The sequence below is a fragment of the Alligator sinensis genome, unplaced genomic scaffold (assembly GCF_000455745.1).
Source record: "Alligator sinensis unplaced genomic scaffold, ASM45574v1 scaffold14_1, whole genome shotgun sequence".
NCBI lineage: Eukaryota > Metazoa > Chordata > Crocodylia > Alligatoridae > Alligator > Alligator sinensis.
This window is the reverse complement of record NW_005842709.1, coordinates 324603-345193: the sequence shown is the minus strand read 5'-3', so window position 1 is coordinate 345193 and position 20591 is coordinate 324603. Positions and strand designations below refer to the sequence as shown.

The 20591-nt window shown below is 47.1% G+C and overlaps 3 protein-coding genes across 11 annotated transcripts in view; 2 read left to right on the top strand and 1 right to left on the bottom strand.

Moving 5' to 3' along the window:
* Window positions 1-216: 216 nt before the first annotated feature.
* Window positions 217-12197, top strand: TMCO6 (transmembrane and coiled-coil domains 6). 9 transcript variants are annotated; one of them, XM_006034161.3, is made up of 11 exons: window positions 217-1203; window positions 1459-1568; window positions 2796-2979; window positions 5559-5663; window positions 6192-6277; window positions 6535-6651; window positions 7623-7734; window positions 7863-8040; window positions 9106-9200; window positions 11283-11450; window positions 11919-12197. In XM_006034161.3, exons 1-11 carry the CDS (start codon window positions 1042-1044, stop codon window positions 12087-12089), a joined length of 1488 nt encoding a protein of 495 aa, XP_006034223.1. In that variant the 5' UTR covers window positions 217-1041; the 3' UTR covers window positions 12090-12197. The 9 variants fall into 9 exon arrangements, with proteins under 9 accessions (XP_006034223.1, XP_014380415.2, XP_025071902.1 ...); XM_014524929.2 differs by lacking the exon at window positions 6535-6651 and having other exon boundaries at window positions 219-1203; XM_025216116.1 differs by lacking the exon at window positions 5559-5663 and having other exon boundaries at window positions 223-1203.
* Window positions 12198-12598: 401 nt separating this feature from the next.
* NDUFA2 (NADH:ubiquinone oxidoreductase subunit A2) lies at window positions 12599-16530 on the bottom strand. The gene is made up of 3 exons (XM_006034150.3): window positions 16373-16530; window positions 14222-14328; window positions 12599-12834 (listed from the first exon to the last, which is right to left on the bottom strand). The coding sequence occupies exons 1-3, from the start codon at window positions 16480-16482 to the stop codon at window positions 12743-12745; spliced, it is 309 nt and encodes a 102-aa protein (XP_006034212.1). The 5' UTR covers window positions 16483-16530; the 3' UTR covers window positions 12599-12742.
* A 79-nt stretch (window positions 16531-16609) lies between these two features.
* Window positions 16610-20591, top strand: part of IK (IK cytokine) — a 20293-nt gene continuing 16311 nt past the window's right edge. The window contains exons 1-6 of the mRNA XM_006034151.3: window positions 16610-16730; window positions 17474-17540; window positions 18098-18190; window positions 18508-18567; window positions 19601-19768; window positions 19854-19968. Coding sequence (XP_006034213.1) covers window positions 16715-16730; window positions 17474-17540; window positions 18098-18190; window positions 18508-18567; window positions 19601-19768; window positions 19854-19968 — 519 coding nt within the window. The 5' untranslated portion in view covers window positions 16610-16714. The remainder of the gene's footprint in view (window positions 16731-17473; window positions 17541-18097; window positions 18191-18507; window positions 18568-19600; window positions 19769-19853; window positions 19969-20591) is intronic.

The window sequence follows — 20591 nt, the reverse complement described above, 5'->3', positions numbered from 1 at the left end:
AGGAGGCAGGTGCGCGCGGGGCGGGAGCAGCCCCCGGGTCTGCCGGGGCCGCGGGCCGGGCCGATCCCATCCCATCCCGTCCCGTCCGATCGGCCCCGGGCAGCGGGATTCACCCAAAGAACCTTGTCTGCCTAAAACACGGCTACAACCTTCACCCCTGTGACACGGAGGATTTCAAGGGGAAATTCACTGAAAAGTCTGGGAACGGGGGCCGCTGCCGGCCGGGTGCCCCCACCTGCATAATCACACCCCCTTCTCTGGCCTTTCTGCCAAGACTCCCTCAGCCCCCAAAGGTTCCGGCCCTCTTCCTTTTCCTTACCTGCCTCTAGTTTGACTTGGACCAGTTACATTTAGCTCTTTGCTTTGAGGCCCACCTGTTCAACAGGTGTGCCACTCTGATCCCCTGCCCCTGCCCAAGCTGTTGCTCTGCTTTCTGCTTCCTTCCCTGTGCTCCCTGCCTGATTTGCTGCTTTGGTTTTTGATCCCTGCCCCATCTGTCACTGTGCTGCCTGTCCGCGCCCCCATTAGCCGTATGCCATACATAGAGGCTGCCTGTGCCACAGGTTGGCTACCCCTGATTTATGTTATGGCTTGATGGTAGTGATAATCTGGGCCTTCTTTTCAGCATCCTTTGACTCAGAAACTCTAAATGCCTCTCTCTTACATCTGCAAATATGCCTCCATGTCTTCTGTTTTGGTTCAGAACTCCAGCTTGCCTCTGCTATCATCCCTGAACTTTTCTTTTCCCATCTCAGTAAATTGGCCTTTCATTACCTCCACCGTGTCATCCATGTATTCAAATGCCTCAGTTCTGCCTTTGCTATCCTGACTTGCAACTCCTCAATGTATGCCCAGACTCAGACCTCCCTTTCCAGTGTATGCAAATTCTTCTTTTATTTATTTGTAAAGAACGTATAACCCCCCTATCCTAGATGTCTTTTGCTAAATTATACGTAACTGACACACAGGAGAAAAACAGCAGCTTCTCCTAGTCACAGAAGAGCTCTTGCTTCAGTCAGGGGAAACTTGTCTTGATCTGGAATGGTCTGTTGTCTGCAATCAGTGATTGTTTTGTTTGTAGCTCTAAGAAAGGCCCGGAAGCAACAGCAGTTGATTAGCAAGAGACTTCTGCGGGAAGATACCCAAAATGGAGAAGGGAAAGCTGGTATGGAGATCCCAACAGATCCTCTGTCAGAGCAAGAGGTATAGAGCTTATATATTTGGTTTTTGGTTCCTTTTCTGTTAATAAATTAGGCTTGTTTAGCAGTTTGAATTATAAAAAAATTAACAAATGCTGTATAAGCCTGAGACATAGCACATAAGCGCACACTTTGAATTTTTTAATAACTACAGGTGATCATGTCTTCAGTTTCCTCACATCTGGAGAGAAAGATGGGGCTTTAGACTTTTACTGTGGAACTTTGTTGGAAATTCACCCAGCTTCTTGCTTTCTGCCAGGTGTTGCAGCTGCTCCGAGATACCCAGAAGGGAACAGAGGAACGGAAGAAATCACTGAGTTGCCTTCGACAGGCACTGCAGCACAAAGAGACACAGCAGAAATTTGTCAGGTTAATCAATCTGTGTTTCTGTGTTTACACCCAGCTGTCACAAATTTAAACTTATCAAGGACCAGGTTAGCCATAGACCATTTGTCCACTCTATTAGCAACCATTGCAAGGACAGTCTGTATATCCACTTAGATGAACCTGGCCTACATGTCCTGTATAGCAGGGGTCACTGTAAATGTTTCATAGAATCATAGAAGTCAGGTCGGAAGGGACCTTGTAGATCTTCAAGTCCAACCCCCTGCCTGGGCAGGAGGAAAACTGGGCTCAAATGACCCCATCCAGGTAGGCATCAAGCCACTTCTTAAAGACCCCCAGGGTACGAGCCAGCACCACTTCCCTTGGAAGTTGATTCCAGATCCTAGCTGCCCTAACTGTGAAGTAGTTCTTACGGATGTCCAATCTAAACCTACTCTCAGTGAAGCTGGGGACTTTGCTATGGTGAAAAATGTGGCTTATTTAAAAAATGCATTAAAAAAGGCATCTTTATTTTATGTGATGTCTTCCATGTTCTATTGAGAACACAGCTTGCAAGGACCTCTGGAGATTGTGGCCTGGGTGCCTTTGTGCTCTGCTGGGCTGCTTACAGGCAAGCCTGTGCTGTTAGATGTCTGTAGGAACACAGTGGGTTGTGAGCTGCAGGCTGACTTGTTAGCCCATCTAGGTTGACAAAGGGAGGCTGAGAGCTTTGCTCTAGTTCTCCTTAACTTTAGCTTTCAGGACAATATTCTGCAAAGGGTTGCTACAAGGTCCTTCCTCTTAACCAGGAGAGCTGGGTACTGAACTCCCTTGTCTACATTGCCCCTGGTTTGCTTGGGGTTTCATTCTGTATATCTTATGGGGATTATTGTCCAACCCCACAACTTCCCTCTGGTTGCTCAGTACTGCAAATGTCACATCACCCACTTGTGACAAAGTGACTTTGGAAACAGCAACTTTGGCATCAAGAAAAAGGAAAAAGCAGAAGTGGGAGGAGGAGAAAACATAAAAGAAGAGGGATGGAATCAGTAACCAAAGATTGGGCCAAATTAATTCTAGTATAACTGCAATGAAGTCAGAGCTTTGGCCTTTCAAGTGAAGGTACTTAAAAAATGGCCAGGCCAGCCATGAACTGGGCTGGGGTTTAGTGCCTGCTTCATGGGAGATACTTTGTCCTCCCCTTCATGGGGAGTAGGGTGTGAGGAGTGTGTGGGGAAGCAAAAGCAACAGTGCTGTACTTGGATTTTTCAGGTTAGAGGGCAGCATGCGGGTGCTAATTGGGCTGTTCACCAGTAGCCTGGCTGACGTACAGATGGAGGCAGCTCACTGTCTGCATGAACTCTCACACTCCAGTGACCCTGCTGTGGCTGAGGCATGTTTGCCAGCAACTTCCTATCTCCTAACCTACCTCTCGGGACATAGTATAGAATTCACAGTAAGATACAAATCTTTATTTTGCTATTATTCTTGCTTCTTTTGATTCTTTGCTATTGGCCATATGCAAGCCAAAATGGTCTCTACTACAGCCCTGTAACTGCCCTCAGTTTCAGTACTGAGCCAGAGAGGTAGACAGGTACAGGTCCCAGTGTGTAGTGCTCTATTATAAGACTGCTGGCCTTGCCTCTTGGCTCAACATGGAACAGCATAAGATGGCGTGTAGTCTCTGGAAGGCATCTTCATTCTGGATAGTGGCGAACTGTTGGTCCAATTTATTTCAACTTCTATAAGACTTTTGGCCAAATTGTTCACAAAAGGCTTTACTGAGAAAATGTTAAAATTAGGTTTGTTATATGGCTTGATAGAGTTGGAAGATGAAGCAGGACTCCATGCCTGGTGGCTACATGGATACATACTTGTTATATGTTAATGCGATCTAAGACATGCAGTTGGTCATACAGCTTACATTAGTCCAGCGTGAAATTTCTATATGGCTAGGGTAAGAAGAGGGGCAGGACCCCATGCATGGTCACTGCATTAGTACAGAGTTGTAAGATATTATGGCATTCTTGAAGCTAGCTCTTCATTTTGGCGGTGGGCAATATAAGGATTCTAAGTAGCCATGGGTGAGAGAGAAAATATTATCCTGCATCACACATTAGGTAAGAGACAGAAAACAAAGAGCAAGAATAAATGATCATTTTTCATTCTCGTAGAGAGGAACAGTTGGGCACTTTGGGCGCCTACGCACGTGTAGCGAAGCTGCTTTGATGCCCTGTAATTACAGTGCGTCAAAGCACGGTAATTACCGTGCTCCAGCAGACTCCAGCATCATTTGTATCAGTGTCCCCATGCTGAAAAATGGTGGCAGGGCCACTTTTAACTAAAGCTCATTCACCCCCACCATTTTTCAGCATGGGGACGCTGATACATGTGACACTGGGTGCTTTTTAATTAGTGGCTCTTGGAGCCACTGTAATAAAAGCGCTCCCTACCCCCCCACCTCCCACTCTTGGAGCACATGTATAAATGCCCTTCATGGTTCTGCATCCCAGGGTATTGTGAAAATGGGGAGAGGTGAACACTGATAGCCAAATCTGTGTATAAGGCAAAATGATTTTGGTCAGTTAAAATTGTGGGGGACTTGCTGAAGCATGGGGCAGCAACATTAATAAATGCAAAAATATACACACTGGAGGGAGAGAACTGTTCTATGCATACACCATGTAGGACTCAAAATTAACTATCAACTTGGGAAAGGGACGTGGGCATCTTTATGGACAACTCAGTGAAGACCTCTGCTCAGTGTGCAGTTGTAGTCAAAAAACAAACGATGTAAGGCTGAATGAGACACAGGATAAGTGATAATACAGGAAAGTGTGTAATGCTTTTGTGTAAGTGGGTGGTGCATCTTCATCTCTCATACTGTGTGCAGCAGCAGTCCCTGCTTCGCAAAAAGAAGATTGCACAAGTGGAGGGGTCTCAGAAGTGTTGGTGAAAATGACCAGGGCCTTGGAAACTCCTTTTCAAAGAGACCTTGAAAAGATCAGGAATGACAGAGACCTAGTTTCAGCCTCAGAGGAGACAAATAAGAAAGAGAAAGACATAAAAGCATATAAAATAGTGAATGGCTTGGCTTAGTTAGCTGAAGAGTGTCCATCCTTCCTGGGTCATAACACAAACAGGGGGATGGTAATGGAAACAAGTTCACAGCTGATTTAAAGAAAATATTTTTTCCACTTTGCATAGTTAGGCTGTGGAATCTGCTGCTGCCGGATGTCATGGAGGCCAGGAACTCAGGAAGAATGAAAGCCATAGACTGTCATGCAGATAACAACAGCGCCTTGAGTTCTAACATTAAATGCAGAAGCCTTGTAACAAGGTTGTGGAATCTCTGTCCTTGGATGATTTTAAGATTAGGTTAGACAGATACTTGTCTAGGATGGTTTAGTCAGGGATGATCCTGCCTTGAGCAGGGGTTGGACTCAATGTGACCTCCTGAAGTCTCTTCTCAACAGCATTTTGGAAGGGATAGAAGACAATCTCATGCTTCAGGGTTTAAGCCAGTCTCCAACTACTGGGGATCAGGAGGAGATCTAGTGTGGGAGCTCAATTGTCCCAGCTCTGCTGTTGTGAGGCTCTTTCATGTTTCCTTTGAAGCATCTGGTTCTGGCTATTCAGAGATAGGAGACTTGTTTTAGAGCTTGAATCTGACCCAGTCTGACAGCTCCTACATTCCTATGTTGGAGATGAAGGTTGCTACAGTTTTTAATAAGTCTTAGGTCCCCGACATGCTGCTAGTATGGCCCTCAGCTAGCCACGACTTCCTGCATAAGCAGGGGAAGCTGCGATCAGTGAAGTTTTTAGTTGGCATTAGTTTCTTTGCCTGCTTATCCATCTGGAGACCATATCTCTTTTGCCTTAGGGTCAGCATACAGGCATCTCAAGGTTCTGGTTGCTGTTTTCTGCTCTACAGAGAATATCTCTGTTGCTAGTGGGGCCCCTTTCACCAGGTTGGGCTGGGGCCCTGGTGGCACATAGGGATAGGAGATATGTTTTCTCACATGTGTCTTTCAGGAGCTGTGTTTGTACACACTAGGGAACTTGGTAGTGGAGAGTGAAGCAGTGAGGAAGCAGCTTCTACCTCAGGGCATTATTTCAGCACTGGCCTCTTGTATCCAGGTGAGTGACCCAGCTGCCCCATCCCAGATTCTTCCTCTGCTACCTCTTCACATGTCCTGCCAAGCAGAAAGGTGTATTCCCTGTGTAGTAAGTTGCTGTAGTCATGAATAGCTTGTTTGAATGGCAGAGAAACTCCTTCACACAGGCCATTTGCAAAAAATGTCTTCCTGTGATGCAAGTGGGGTGCACCTTGGAACTGTTATGATTTTAAGTTGCTAGGCTTGCATTTCAAGAGTAACTGTCTGGGATTTGTGCTGTTCCTTACCAGGACCCTCTCAGTCTCTTATCTGCAGATGAGTATAGAACATTTCTGCCATGAGAGATTTCCTAGAGTACTGAAGGCTCTTGGCAGTGGCTTGACACATTTCAAGCTCCAGTGAAATCAAATACAACCTCTCCCCTCCTCTGCATTACATTAAAGCTGTTTTATATGTACCGTCTTGTCCCCTTTCTCTTGTAAAGTGGATGCAGTATCTGACTCTTATTGGGTTTGTTTCAGAGAGTTAGCACTATACTCTTTGATTTCAGTCCCCACACGAGGCAGTGCTGGAAGGCCTGGGCTATGTCCTGTCGCAACTCCTGCAGGCCAAAGAAGCTTCCATCGAGATCATACCGTAAGCAGAACTCCCTTCTCTCATGTGAAGATGAAGCTTGTGGCTGAATACCAGGGATCATGAAGCATCATGTGTCTCAATAACATTGATATCTCAGAGCAGACCCCTAACAAAATCTGGGGAGTGCTGGGGGTGTGTGTGGTTATCCCTTGTCCTGCAGTTCAGGCTGAATTTTCCACAATGGAGATAGTGTTGCTTGTCCTCCTGTTTAATCCCCCTTTAACAAAAATCCATATTTCTCTGAATTCTGTCCTTAGCTTGGTTCTGGACTCTGCTCTCCCCCAGCATATGCTTCAACTGGTTTGTTCCAACCTGGAGTTGGGTATGGGAGTCGCCGTGGAATTTGCTTGGTGTCTGCATTATGTTGTTTGTAGGTAAACACATTATTACGGGTTTGGACCTCTCTAAAGCTGGAAGGGCACCCAGATACACAGGCATGGGTGAAGGTCCTATCTGTGAGATTAACACTAGAAAGAGCTGATCCTTAGTATTGCTTTGGTTTACTCTGTGCTGAGTGCTTTAGCTTAGAGACAGGGTCACTCTGTGTAATGCTCTTTCTTTCATCCCCTTGGGCAGATCTCTAGGGGAGAACTGACTTATGGATTTTTCCCTTATATGCTTATCTGGCTACATCCAGTTTCGATGGGACTTGTTAACTGTAATCCCTGTCACTTGTGCTGAGGCCATTTGCAATCTCCTATTACTGACTCTGTCTAAACTGAAGACTTTTCCTAGGCTAGTGACTCTCCAAGCTTTTTCATCCTGTTATTCTGCCCCGCCTGTGTGGCTGTGTGGTCCAGATGGCCAGAAAAGGCTCATATCAACTTTGTGCCACTGTTTTCTTCAGTCTGTTGCTTGGGATTGGTTTGAGATGAGGCCTTCCTTTTTGGACTGTGTAATCTTATGCTGCAGTGTCACACAGCTGCTTCTGGGGTATCTCTGACAGCTTCCCAGGCTTAGAGGAAGAAGGCATGCACAAAAGGATGGGGGTGAATGGATGTATGCTATGGGTACCAGTCTGCAGAATGAACATCCTCAAACAGTTTAATCTCTAACCTTCTCTTTTTCATGCCCTGAATTTGCTAAAACATTGTTTTCTGGGGATTGATATGTCCCAGCAACACTCTACCCAGAGGTGAGCTACCCTATAGAGCGACCCTGTGAGCACAACTCAAAGTTGTTTGTGACTTTAGAGAGTGGAAACAATTTGAACCCCGTGTTTTTTGCTAGAGCTGCAGTCAAGCCGGAGAAGGCAACAATACTGGAAGGTGGATAGGGTGATCTGGAGTTTACTAGGTTCTGTGTTTTCTCATTTAATTCTCTGTAATATTCCCTCCCTTTGCAGCTGCGTGAATAATGCCTTGTTAATATCCCAAGGCATCATGTCCACCTTGGTGCTGCTTTTGTTGGAACTTGCTTCCATGGTATCAAAAGCAGTTGCTGATGGCTTGGAGTTGGTAAGTAGAAAGGTGGAGAGGTCACTGGTTGGTTGGCAGAGTCACCCAGTGGGCTCTGCTGTCTGAAGCATTACTGTAGGAGGGGTACAGCTACTTGATCATCATTGCTGTTTTTCTCACTGTTTCAGCTGATCTGCCCTGTGCTGCGGTGTCTCAGTAACCTACTTGCCGAGGAGATGGAAGGTTGTAACATGCAGGTCCAGGATGAGCGCTTGCTTGTGGCCTTGTTTACCTTCATGCAGTATTTTCTTAACCACCACCTGTTCATCGTACAGGAGTGTCTCTGGCTTCTCAACAACCTCACAGGTGAATTTCTCCTGCACTATGGGTGGTCACCCAGCCTAACAGGAAAGCTCCTGCACTTGTCAGCAAAAAACCCTGCTGGCATAACTAATAATGGGAGTTCCTTGGATTTGCTCCAAATCAGTCTTGAGATTCACATTTTTACAACCTCAAAAGGAATAAAGCTTCAAAGAGACCTTGAATCGGAACCTGTGATACTGCAAGTGGCCTTTAAACTAGGACTAGTCACATGCATGAAGCTGGTGCTGGGGTCTCTTTTAGGGAAATATAGTAGTTTAAAGCACTCCTGGACAGAACAGCCATTAGCTCGCTCCAGCCTCACCTGTTCCCTAGATCAAGCTCTTTTCCTTAAGCCTAAGAGTTTCTGCCTCTGACAGGTTCTTTGCTATGCTTGATGAGGGGTGTCACTGGCAATTGCTAAGTTTTCTTATTTATATCTTGTAAGCTCAGTTATTCTGAGGCTGATACCGTCACAACATGCCTCAACCTATGCAATGAGCATTCGTTTGTGTGCAGCATTCCTTCCCCTCTCCTGACTCGTTTGGTGAAAGCTCTATTTGAGTCATGCCAGCATCATATTCAGGTTTTGTGAATCGATTCTTGGCCTCTTGTGGGCTCAGATCAAGCATAGTCTATGCTTACCTAGGGAAAATACCGTGATCACCACAGTGGCTTCCTAGTTGCACCCAGGAAAGACTGCTCTGCTGGCATGGGATAGTACCTGTGTAGGTAATGTGTAGTTAACCTTGGCTTTATACCCACTTTATGAAAATGGGAGACTCCTCCCTAGCTTACTCCTAGGGCCTTATGGTTAAGGGCAAGCGAAACTCTTTGGAGCATCCAAACCCCAAGCCTCTGGGCTTGGGCCTGCAAGTAGGATGCCCACTAAAGAATTTGGGGACATCTGAAGTCCCAAGTGGGGGTGGAGGATGTTTGCCAGTAGTAGGGCCACTTATGGTTCTGGACTAACACATGGATTTGGAATTGATTTGGCCAATTTGGCTTGGAATACAGAAACTTAAAAATATATGTATCAGGTTTTGTTAATACCTTTCTCTTTTCTCTTAGCTGATGAACCTTTCTTCTGCTCTGCTATGCTTACCCTGGACCTTATTCCAGCTCTCCTGCAGCTCTTGCCCTGTTCCCGGATGGTGGCTTTGCTGGTAGGGCATCTTTCACAACATAGAAAATAGTTTTCTTTGGCGAATGTCGAATTACTAGTGGTCTGGGAATGCAATTATAGACTGTTGCCTCTGTGTGCCTTTGTACCAGGGGTTGAGTCAAGCCAGGAGACAAGTATAGTGTAGGAACACTCAGTGCTTCTGTTGTCTGATTCTGCATGTTATGTTTGGATTAGACATTTTAGTGGTCTGACATCAAGGTTGGGGTCAGTGTCACACTCTTCAGCTGGTTAATTTTTCTCCGTCTTTTTTCTTTTTAAAGGCACACCTCTGACACTAGTTGTTAGACTCTCTTTAGACATCTGATATCTCCTGTCCTTGGAGGCTCTCTGCTGCCCAGGAAGGATGAATTATTAATCACTCTCTTCCTTGGGTCATGGGAGGAGCTGCATTGATGCAACTGCTTGCCTGACTGTTCAGGTTCTAAGCTTTCTAGCATGACTATTTGGTGTGGATAATATGATATGCCCAGTACCTTCTTTCTCTAAAAGGAGGCTGTCCCAGCTGACTGCATCAGGCAGACTTCCCCAAAATTAGCAGGGACCAACCAGATGCTCTAATCTTCAATTAGTAAAAGGAATAACACTTATTGTGCATGTCTAAGTGAGACATTTACTGCAAAGCTGCTTGCCTGATTAGTTTTGCAGTAAACATTTCAGCATCTACACGTGCAGCTCTATTAGGGTACATGAAACTAAAACTCTGCAGCAAAGTAATACCTGCAAGTACAAGTACTATCCTGCTGTGGACTTTTCATGTGCAGCAATCTTGTGTAGACACTGACCCAGCTGGCTGAGGCACAAGGGTGCTTCAGTCAGGGGGCTGCCTGTCGGCTAGTTCTGCACTGGAGCACCCTTGTGCCCCAGCCAGTCCCTCCACAGTACACTGAGTCAGGTCAGAGCAGCGCCTGGCTGGCAGGATGACACTCTCCCTCCTCCCCCCTACAGTTCCCTGCCAGCCAGGGCTGCTCCAACCCAGCTCAACATGCTGCATTCCTGGGCACGTGTAAATGCAGCATCTGGGAGCAGGCACATGTGTAAATGCAGCACCTGGGAGCAATAAACTCCAGCGCAATATGTGCCAGAACTTATTCCTGTGTATTAATATGCATGTGTAGATGCACCCACTGTAGTGCAAATCAGCTGAGAGCAGAACAGGAGCCAGTGCTTCTAGTGCACTGCTGGGGAAGGAGCAAATTCAAGAGCAGTCTGCATGAAATGGTTTCTAATAATCTCTAAAAGGTTCTAGAGCTGCAGCATGGTTAGGGAGGGAGGACACAGGGAAACAACAGACATCAATAACAGGCATCTGTGGTAAGCAGACACCAGATTTACTGTATCAGAACTATCTCCTGCTCAAGTCTTCCCTTGGGCTGCCTGCCCAAGTGCCATGCAGACAGCTCTAGAGGAATATGCTGTAAACATGCCCACAAATGGTGATGCAATTTCCCTCTGTTGAATCCAGTCAGGGAGCCTGGGGGACAGGGAAATTGGACAGTGCCTGAGACTATTTCCTGCTTCTCCCTCTTTGTTGATAGGAGCCATGTTGCCCAGCCTGCACCAGTCTTTGGCAGATAGAAGTGTAGGAAATGTAGAGTTTGAAGTACAAGAATGTTATAGCTCAACTTTGCAGCCAAGGGACAGACACCACACAAGCTACATGTTGCAGGGGTAATCCCTCCAGGATCCCCTCCTGCTGTGCAGGCTGTGCCAGCAATATAAGCCCCTCTGCATTTTGGGCTGTGCCAGTGGCATGCAGATTCCCCCCCACCCCTGCTGCACCCGCAGCACACAGCCCCCTTGTCCTCCACTTCACAGGCTGGCAACACATGTATGTACTCTGGGCCTTCTCCTGCTGCACAGGAGTGGGAGTAGTGGTTGTCAGTGCCTGCAGGTCACATGCTAACTGTTTGTGGGTTGCACACTACTCCTAGCAGGCTAATTGGACAGCCTTGTTACAGATGGTTGTTTACAGCCAGCATAACCAGCCATAGTTACTTCAGTGTCACCTGGGTGGCAGTTGTGGAGTGGTGCAGCTTAGCATACTTATGTCATCTCTTTGTAGGTTCTAACAGTGTTGTGCAACATAGCTGAGAAGGGCTGCGCCTACTGCCAACAGCTACACCAGAAGGCTGTGCTTTCTTCGCTGATCAGTATCCTCACCCTCTCTGATGCTGAAGTGGCAGGCCAGTGCCTTGAGCTGCTGCATCTCCTCTTCCTGCATTGGCCAGAGGTACAGCTTGGTTGTCTTTCCTTGTGTTGTCCAAACAAATGTGTTGTTTAAAAAGCTTTAGTGTGTTTAACTTCACCAAACACAGAACAATGAAGCAAAGAATGTTGTAGGGCAAGGGGCTGGTGACACCTGCTGACTTAGGCTCACCTGTACTGAAAATACAGTCCAGGGAAACTTCTGTTCTTTTGCCACCACCCAGAACCAGGAAAGTTCAAGTTCCATGGGTTTACCACGGCAATATGAGACAGTTAAACTACCTTGACTAATCTGAGCATTGCACCTGGATATTGTTGTAGCAGGCATATTATAAATTTAACTAACCCTTAAACCTCATTCCCAAGAGCTGGTAGGATGAGTTGAGTTTTATTCAAGATCCAAGGCAGTACAGTTCACATGGGCTATACAGAAGCCTTTGGGACAGCTCCCAGTCTGGGCTAGCTCTTAATTTACTGTCCTCTTCTGGAACAGGCTGCTGCTGACTTTTTCACCCAAGCAGGACTGCAGGCCCTGGAACAGCATCAGCACCACCCAGAGCTTCAGGAACGAGTAAGAGCACTCATGAACTTGGCTACCCAGCCAACTGCAGCCTCACCCTGTTCCTTGGTTTCTTCAGCTGCTGTACCATCTTCTCTCCCCTAGAGGCTACTGCCTCTACACTAGTTACTTTTCCTATTAATCACCCACCAGTTTTGTATATTGATAAATATTTTGGAGTTTAATAAACCATTTTATGATGTCCTACTTTCATATTATGAGCCAAGTGCACTGGCTATTTTCTGATAAAGTATCAATCTGAAAACTTGAGTGATCTTACAGACAACTAGCTGGGAGATCAGTAAGTGGTACCTAGGCAAAGGGTGTCATAACTAAGCATTATTGGTAAGGTTCATTGTATTGGAATTTGAGATTACGCAGCCTAGCACACTCACTACTAGAGGATAGCTTAGTATTAATGAGAAGCTTTCCCCTTATCCTTAAGTACCTCCTGCCTGCCACTACAGGAAGCTGTTCTGCTCACATGGCTGCTTAGGCAAGGACCAGAACAGTCTCAGTTGACCAGGAGGAAAAGGTCTCCTTCCTCAAACAGGTCATCACTGAATCACCACAGACTTAGTCCCTCTAGTAAGGGGCACAGATTACAAGATACCTTCCAGCACAGCATCTCTATTAAAAGCATGCATCTTACAATATGCTTTATATGCAGTGAATAAGTTACAATGACAGATAGAACATATTCTTTGTTAGCCCGTTTGAGCAAAGGCTCCAGCACATGCAGGCTTAATTCTTTGTATTCATGCCTTGCTTTTAACAATGTTCTCCAGGGCCTGGGCAACTTGGTCCACATTCAGGTTGTTCAGGGGCACGCACTTTTCCCTGCCAAACTCTGGGGGGAAAAGAGAGAATTAGCAACATCCAGAAGAACCACCTCATTCTTTTCCCTCCCTAGCCTCAGTGTAGTTTATTCTCTATTGCAGATCTGGAGTGTACTAGTCGGTCTCACAAATATGGCATGTCATAAGGCTTTTCCCCTTCCTTTTCTCAAGTTTTGGCCTCTCCACTTCCTAGCTATAAATGGTCTTCCTCCTCCTCGGTGTTCACATAGTTCTGTCCTATTGTTTTTGCTTACCTGCGTTCTGTACTGTTTGTCCCTTGAAAGAGACTATTCAGAAAGATAGCCTCACTTGCTAGCTCCATGAGCAAGGCTCCTAGTCTGTCAGAGGCGCTGCTCTGCCAGGGGCAAAACAGCCTGGTCTTATTTCATTCATCTCAAAATCCTGGGAAGTGCTTGAGGAAAAGCTGTCTGAAAGATTTTCTGGTGTGCCCCCTGCTGGTTGTATTGTAACTCTCCTGCTTGGTTCTTGCTGCACTACTTGCCTCCATAATTCGTTCCATATGCCAATTCTAAGGATGTTTAAGGATTTTTTCAGCAAAGAATAAGTGAAAAAACCCAGCAGAACACAGTACAAAGTAAGACTAAAGAGAACAAAAGAAAATAGTACAGAACATAACAAAACAAGACACATGCATCTGTTACAGGGATCTCAGCTTAGTAGACACCCATATCAGACAGAAATATTCAAAGGGAAAAATTAACTTCAATCAAAGACTTAAGCACACTGCACACTAATGCTAGCATTCAGAACTATTTGGACTTATCACCATCATGGTAAATTTAAATGTCTTAACTCCTTATGACCTCATGAAGAATGTCTTGAATTTGAAAGCTTGTCTAAGTTGAACTGGACCCACTGCCTGGTTGGAATAAACATATTTCCCCCCACCCCCAAATCCTTGCTTCACATCATTTCATAGTAGCTAGGGTCAGGAAGGACCTGAACAGATCATCTAGCCTGACCCCCTGCCACAGGCAGGAATGAATGCTGGGTTCACAAGACCCCAGACAGGTGATCATCCAACTACATAATTCCTAAACTAATCGCAGCTGCAACATACTTTAACTCCTTAATCTCTTATCCTTTCATAAATCAGGCTCTTGTTTTGATTTGCTGTCTTGCTTTCTTATTTCTCAAACTGAGTAGGCCCCACAGCCTCATCCTGAATCCATTCCCTTGTGTGCAATGTATATAGTCACCCTTCTCTGTATTAAAAGCAATCCACTTGATGAGTTTGTGGTTTAATACAGACACCAAGTGTATAGTGCCACAATTGCTCGTGTGAGCTTTTTCTGAAGGTAGTACATGAAACAAGAGGCTAACCTTCAAAACAAAAGGGCCATGATACTGATAGGGTGCTGCAGGCTCCCAACTCACCATATCGAGCCCAGAGTTTAGGCTTCACCTCTAAGCATTCCCGGATTAGGATGGGGAAATCTGGATTTGCTTTCTTCAGAGTCACATAATGCTGGTCAATGAAGTCTCTGCAAAAAGAGAACAAATTAAATCCCAATATCATTGCCAACCATAGCTACTGCGAGAGAGATTTAAAATATATTTAATTCTTAAGGCCTCAAAAGCTCCACATGCACTCAGTCCTTCTAAAGCAAACTCTGAAGCATTCAGAGGGAGAGGCTGTCCTATTCCCCATAGAAGTTACAGTAATGAAAATATGTTCCTCAGCTCTACTCCCTCTCACCTAAATCAAAGTGCTCATCTGGTAGCATCAGGGCTGTGCAAGGTTTTGGAGGGTAGCAAAATAAATGCAAAAGGTTACAAGGGATCTCTTATCTCCTGTGTGTTCAGACAGACAAATGTCATAACATCAATATTGTCCTTTCACCTCAGGCAGAGACAAGTGTCACCTATCACAGTACAGGAAGTTCCTCTGGCATGCAGAGGGAATCTAGCTGCAAGAGAGAAGTGCAGAGGAATATTTTTTATTAGTCTTCCTCCTGCTGGGGGAAGCTGTCAAAGGGAGCAGGCTCAAAACAACTGTTATCTCACTCCACTGCTTCAAGTCACACTGCCCAAGAGGGTCTTATACATCACTGACCACCATCATGGAACATTACAGGACACTGAGACCAGGCCACAGCATATAGACCGGACTCTCAGCTAAATTCATACCAAGCCTTATCACTTTTGCTAACTCTCTCAGTTAACATACCATTTTGTTATAGCTTATAGGAAACTTACAAGTTTATAGGCTTTAGGCATTAAAAAAAATGAAACACTAGAAAGCCCAGTCATTCTTAATGCTCAAACCCATTAGCTGAATTAGTGTCACTAGAAACGTTGCCCACTTTAATGGCAAGCCTAACAAAGCAAAGCAAGAGTCAACACATTCAGAATCTAAGGGCTGGGAATAGATGTTAGGATGACAGACAATTTGCACAGTTGTACAGTAATTACGCTTTTGTCCCAGGAAAAAGCCTTCCCCGCACCCCAGGATCCAATCTCTCTGAACTATGCAGGATAAAGTGTGCCAACACTTTTTCCCCAGGACATGGCTGCATGCACCTGTAAGGTTACTCTGCTTTTTTGCCCACCCAGGGCAAGCCAGCTAGGCTGTACATTCTTGTCTGGCAGAGCAGCAGCAGCAACGCAGCCTGAAAGGGCATCATGTAAATGATTGCACCATACCCGTTTTGATCCAGGTCAAACATCAGGACAAACGAGGCCAGTGTCAAATGAGAGATATCCATTTACAACCTTTATTAGATTACCCTATAATTCAGAAGGGCTGTGCTGAAGACACACTGTCCAAACAGTCACTCCCGTAACATCCAATCAAACAAAACTGCAGCACAAGTAAGTATTATGGGGGCTTTTCAATTATGAAATGTACTCTGGCTCACTCTCAGCTAGTTCCAGGGAAAGAAACCCCATAAGCTCCCTAGAAGAGAATTCAAGTGAGTGTGTCTAGTCCCTGGGACCATACTACACACCAGGCTCTCACTATCACTTGTCCCAAAGGGAGTTCAGAAGAAACTAACTCATGAGTAGGTTTCTCCATATTCATCACTTTAGAGTTCTTACATCTTTTTCTGCATAAGCCCACCTGCCCAGCCTGGCTCTCCCATATGTGCTGCTGTCAGAGAATAAATATTAGAGTCAAATGAACACTGGCCTGACCTCACACAGCAATATCTAGGGGCCCAGCCTTGACTATGTGCTGGGGGAAGCAGGAGCTGGAGAAGCTGCCAGCAAAACGGACACCAGGGCACCCTGAAGGGCAGTGAGGGAAGCCTGCAATGACCACCCCAGGAGGGAGCACATCCAGGAGAGTCCAAGAGAAACCATTTCCAGCAGCGGCTCAAGCACAACCCCCTTCCCCGCGGGGCTCTTTCACGCGGCCCCTGGTGGTCTCCCGCTGCCCGCCCCCGCGTCTCTGGCCGGAGCAGGGCCGCTCCTCCGCCTCGGGGTGCAGCGCCGAGCACGGCGGGGCAGCGACGCAGGAACAAGGAAGGGCCGTTCCGGCAGGAGTCCGCGCCCAGGGGCGTCACGGCGGGCCGGGGCCCTCACCTGGCGCCCTGGCTGCCTGGCGAGCGCTGGCACAGGTGGATCCGAATCTCCTTGAGGCTCCGGCCCAGGCTGCCCCCGATACCCCGAACCGCTGCAGCTGCAGCCGCCATCTTCGCAGCACACCGCCAGCCAATCCTGTGCCCCGCAAGTCTGGAAGACGCGCCGTGTCACAGGGGCTCCAGCCAATCGAGCCGCGCTTTGAGAACCTCCTTAGCCAATCCGAAGACAGCTACCCAGGATGCCCTAGAGCGCTGCATTGTGGGTAGTGGTGGGCGCGGTGCATGGTGGGAAGGGGTAACTCCAGCTCTCAGGTGTTGTGTTGTCGCAGCCGCGCGGGTCGAGATGCCGGAGCGGGACAGTGAGTGTCGGCGGCGGCGCGGGCCCGTCCCCGTCCCCGCCCCCGCGGCCGAGGCGCTGCGGGCCCCCGGCTGGGAGCTTAGCCACAGCGCGGCGGCCCCGGCTCCGGCAGCGGCCTGCGCCTAGGGTGCGCGGGGCTCCGGGCCGGTGACGGCGGCGGCTCTGGGTTTGCCACTAACCTGCCCTACGCGTACCGGGGGCCGTGACGTGTGTGTCTGTGTCTGTGTGTGTCTGTCTGTGTGTACGCGTGTGTGTCTGTCTGTTTGTCTGCGTGTCTGTGTGTGCGTGCTCCCCTGTGGGGACCCACCTTGGCAGCCCCACCACAGAGCAGCCCGACCCCCTCTCCTGCCTGATCTGCTGCTCTGCTGCTGCGCTGTTCGCCCTAAAAGCAGCTTGTTTTCTGAAAACAACTGCAAATTATTCCCGAGCATTTTCATATGGACTTGAAGCTGCAAGAACATGGGGTCAGTGCAGGTTGCTGTTGGCTAGTGACTACCTGGAGTAAAACGAGTACCAGTTCTGTACGTTCTGTGCAGGGACTAGCTGCCACATGTACGTGGAGCAGCACATACTCGTTTACTTTGGCCAACAAAAAGTGTTGCTATTCTCTGTTTGCCGTTGACTGAATTCCTATGTTATCGCTCTCTAGTTTGGTGCTTACAAACTTCCCCAGCAGGCGTAGGGGTGGGCTTGGGAGCACGGTGTTCAGGTTGAAAGGCTCAGTTCTGTGTTTCTTTCTCCTAGATGAGCCGTTCTCCAACCCTCTGGCCCCAGATGGCCATGATGTGGATGACTCCCACACCTTCAACCAGTGAGTATATGAGTTTTGGTGTCTTTCTCTTTGGAGGGAAAGTTTAGAATAATTTGTCCTGTGGAAAGGTAGGATTTTGAGAGTTTTATTGCTACAGAAAAAAAATTAGCAACAGGTAATAGATTTCAAGATCAAAAGGGGAGACCTTTATGAACCTTTACTCTGACCTGCTGTATAGCATAGGCCAAAAAGTGCCAGTGATTATCACACCTAATACCGGTTAGCTGAATTGCAACGTATCTTTAGGATCCAATTTTGGTCTAAGGACAACAAAGGAACGGAGCACCAACCTCATCCGTAGGCTCTTTTTCAGTGGTTGGTAGTCCTCTGTTAAAAACTTTTGTCATATTTCCAATTTGAACTTGATTATGTGTGTAATCCAGTGCAGGCAGCTGTGCCATAATCTACTGGGAACGCAGTATTCAGATTGAGATGCTCCAGTTAATTATTGTCCTGTTTTCAGGTTCAGGGAAGGTAAAATTCATCAAGGAAAAAGAGTTATGATGTTGGAAAAAATAGTATGTTGTCACTGCTGCAACAAGCTACATTTCTTCTAGGTCCAAGCTGACCAATGAAGACTTTCGAAAGCTTCTCATGACCCCGCGGGCTGCGCCAACATCTGCACCACCCTCCAAATCTCGTCACCATGAGTAAGTAGATTTGTGTACCCCTTTACTTTGCTCTTTGACCCAATATGAGCTCATTGGTCTTGGACAACTTATACATTCAGTTCCAGTTCTCATTTTAAAGATTTTCGGATTCTGTTTCTGCCTCCCTGTTAGTTCAGTTAAACTAGATACACACCTGGGCAGAAAGTCTAAGGGCCCTATTCTGAATGTATTTGGTTTCTGGGTATGTTGGTGCTAGCTCTGAGTTCCCTGTGTGGCTTGTTGCCTTTAGTTCCTCCTGCTCCTGTCTTGTGCACCTCTGCAGTTTGTGATGTGTATGTATGTTTTTGCCTCTCCAGGATGCCCCGGGAGTACAATGAAGATGAAGATCCAGCTGCTCGCAGAAGAAAGAAGAAAAGGTAAATTGGGAAAGCAATGTCTCAGAAGCCCCCTGCGCCCATCAGCTATCCACTTCCCAAGCAGTGCATCAGAAAGTGACCCTTACTGGTCTGGAATATCAGTGGGTTCTGGAATGAAGGAAAAGGACCATTTGTATTAGAAGTATTTTTGATAGTGGTTGTAACCTTTCACAACCCCCATCATAGGAATTGCGGAGTGCAGTAGGATGGTATCAGAGATTGCGTAGATTGTCCCAAGAAGGATACTAGAAAAGAGGGAGCACCTGAGGTAACTCCCCTCTTTGATGGTAATTAGGAAGCAAATAGGATATCTTGCCTGTTCAGCATTTCACTTCAAGTACTGCAGATGTCTCTACTGTGGCATGTGTACATGGGGCAGTGTAGAGTGGGTTCTTCAGTTACTGTTTTTCTACAGTATCTAACTAGATATCTGTCGCCTTCCACACTAGCTGTGTACCTAAATACATTAGGAGTAAGTATACAAAGAGGGTTAGGCAAGAAAGATGGTCTTTGTTTTCCACTGAGAAGTGATGACCTGAATGGAGCAGTCTGATGCAGGAAGGCTGTCCTGGATAACAGAAGCTGCTGAGACAGTTTTTGCACTTATAACAAAGCAAATATGAAAAGGGACAATCAAGGCCAGTCCCTGAAAAGCAGAGGAGTGGAGGGAGACCTTGTCTAGGGGAGACTGCAGCAGTTTGAGCAAGGTTTTATAAACATGTTTTGTTTGTTTGTTTTTGTTTGTTTTCTGAATGGTGTTGGGGTAACAAGAGGAGCACAGTACAAGTGTTTGAGGATGGGGTGCTGTGGCCAAAGGCAGAGAGCAGTATTCCATGCTTATTGGAGCTTGGAGATCTGTGACCTTGGGGGAATAATGGAAAAAGAGTTGCAAGAAGCTAAAAGCCTGGCTGAAGATTTGAATAAACGATGGGGGGTGACATGCAGTGCTATATGAATGGCTGTTGGCAACATTAGCCAGCATCTCGCAAGTATAACCCAATAGCTCAACGACCTAACCCTTTTCCCACCCTAGCTATTATGCGAAGCTGCGTCAACAAGAGATTGAACGAGAGAGGGAGTTGGCTGAGAAATACAGGGATCGAGCAAAGGAGAGAAGAGATGGTGTTAACAAAGACTATGAAGAAACTGAGCTGATTAGTACAACTGCCAACTACAGGGCAGTGGGACCCACTGCAGAAGCGTAAGTGAGCTTGTGTCCATTCATTGCCCATCAAGGTGTAGCCTAGAGTTGGTCATACACAATGTGCTCCCTTTTTATTGCATAGGGATAAATCAGCTGCAGAGAAGAGAAGACAGTTGATCCAGGAGTCCAAGTTCTTGGGTGGTGACATGGAGCACACTCACTTGGTGAAAGGTCTGGATTTTGCATTGCTGCAGAAGGTAAGCACAGATAATACAGCAATAGGGCTTTCTATTAGAGGTGCACTGATGCATCAGTCCGATATTGGATTGCAATGATATAAAGAAAATTGACTGTATTGGAAATCGGCCGATAAATGCCCTGTGCATGCATGCAGCCACAGCACAGCATGTAGGTGGTGAGGAGCACAGCCTGGCAGCTTAGAGAGCTGCATCCAGCTGGTAAGTCTGTTGTAGTAGAAGGGGAGGGGTGCAGATCAAGGTCCCCCATGGTGAGAGAAGGGGTGGGGCAGGCACAGCCCAGCTGGGATGGGGCAGAGCACAGGATGGAGCTGTGGCTTGCCCAGCAGGCATGGGGAGGGGCTACAGCTTCCACTGCTGTGCGCACCCCAGGAGGGCACGGGGGAGTGGGGGGGAGGCGTGTGCCCCCAGATCTGCTCAGGGTGGGGCAGGGCAGACTGCCGCTGTGGGCTAGGGCCAGGGCTGGGCCAGGCTGCACTTGGAGCAGGCAGTGGCGGTGCTGGGAGGGGGTCTACATGCGGGGGCTGCAGCCACCCCAAAATTTGCTCTAGCTCCCCCCATAGCCCCCTTCCCAGCACTGCCACAGCCCACCCCAAGTGCAGCCCCAGCTCTCCCCTTCCCAC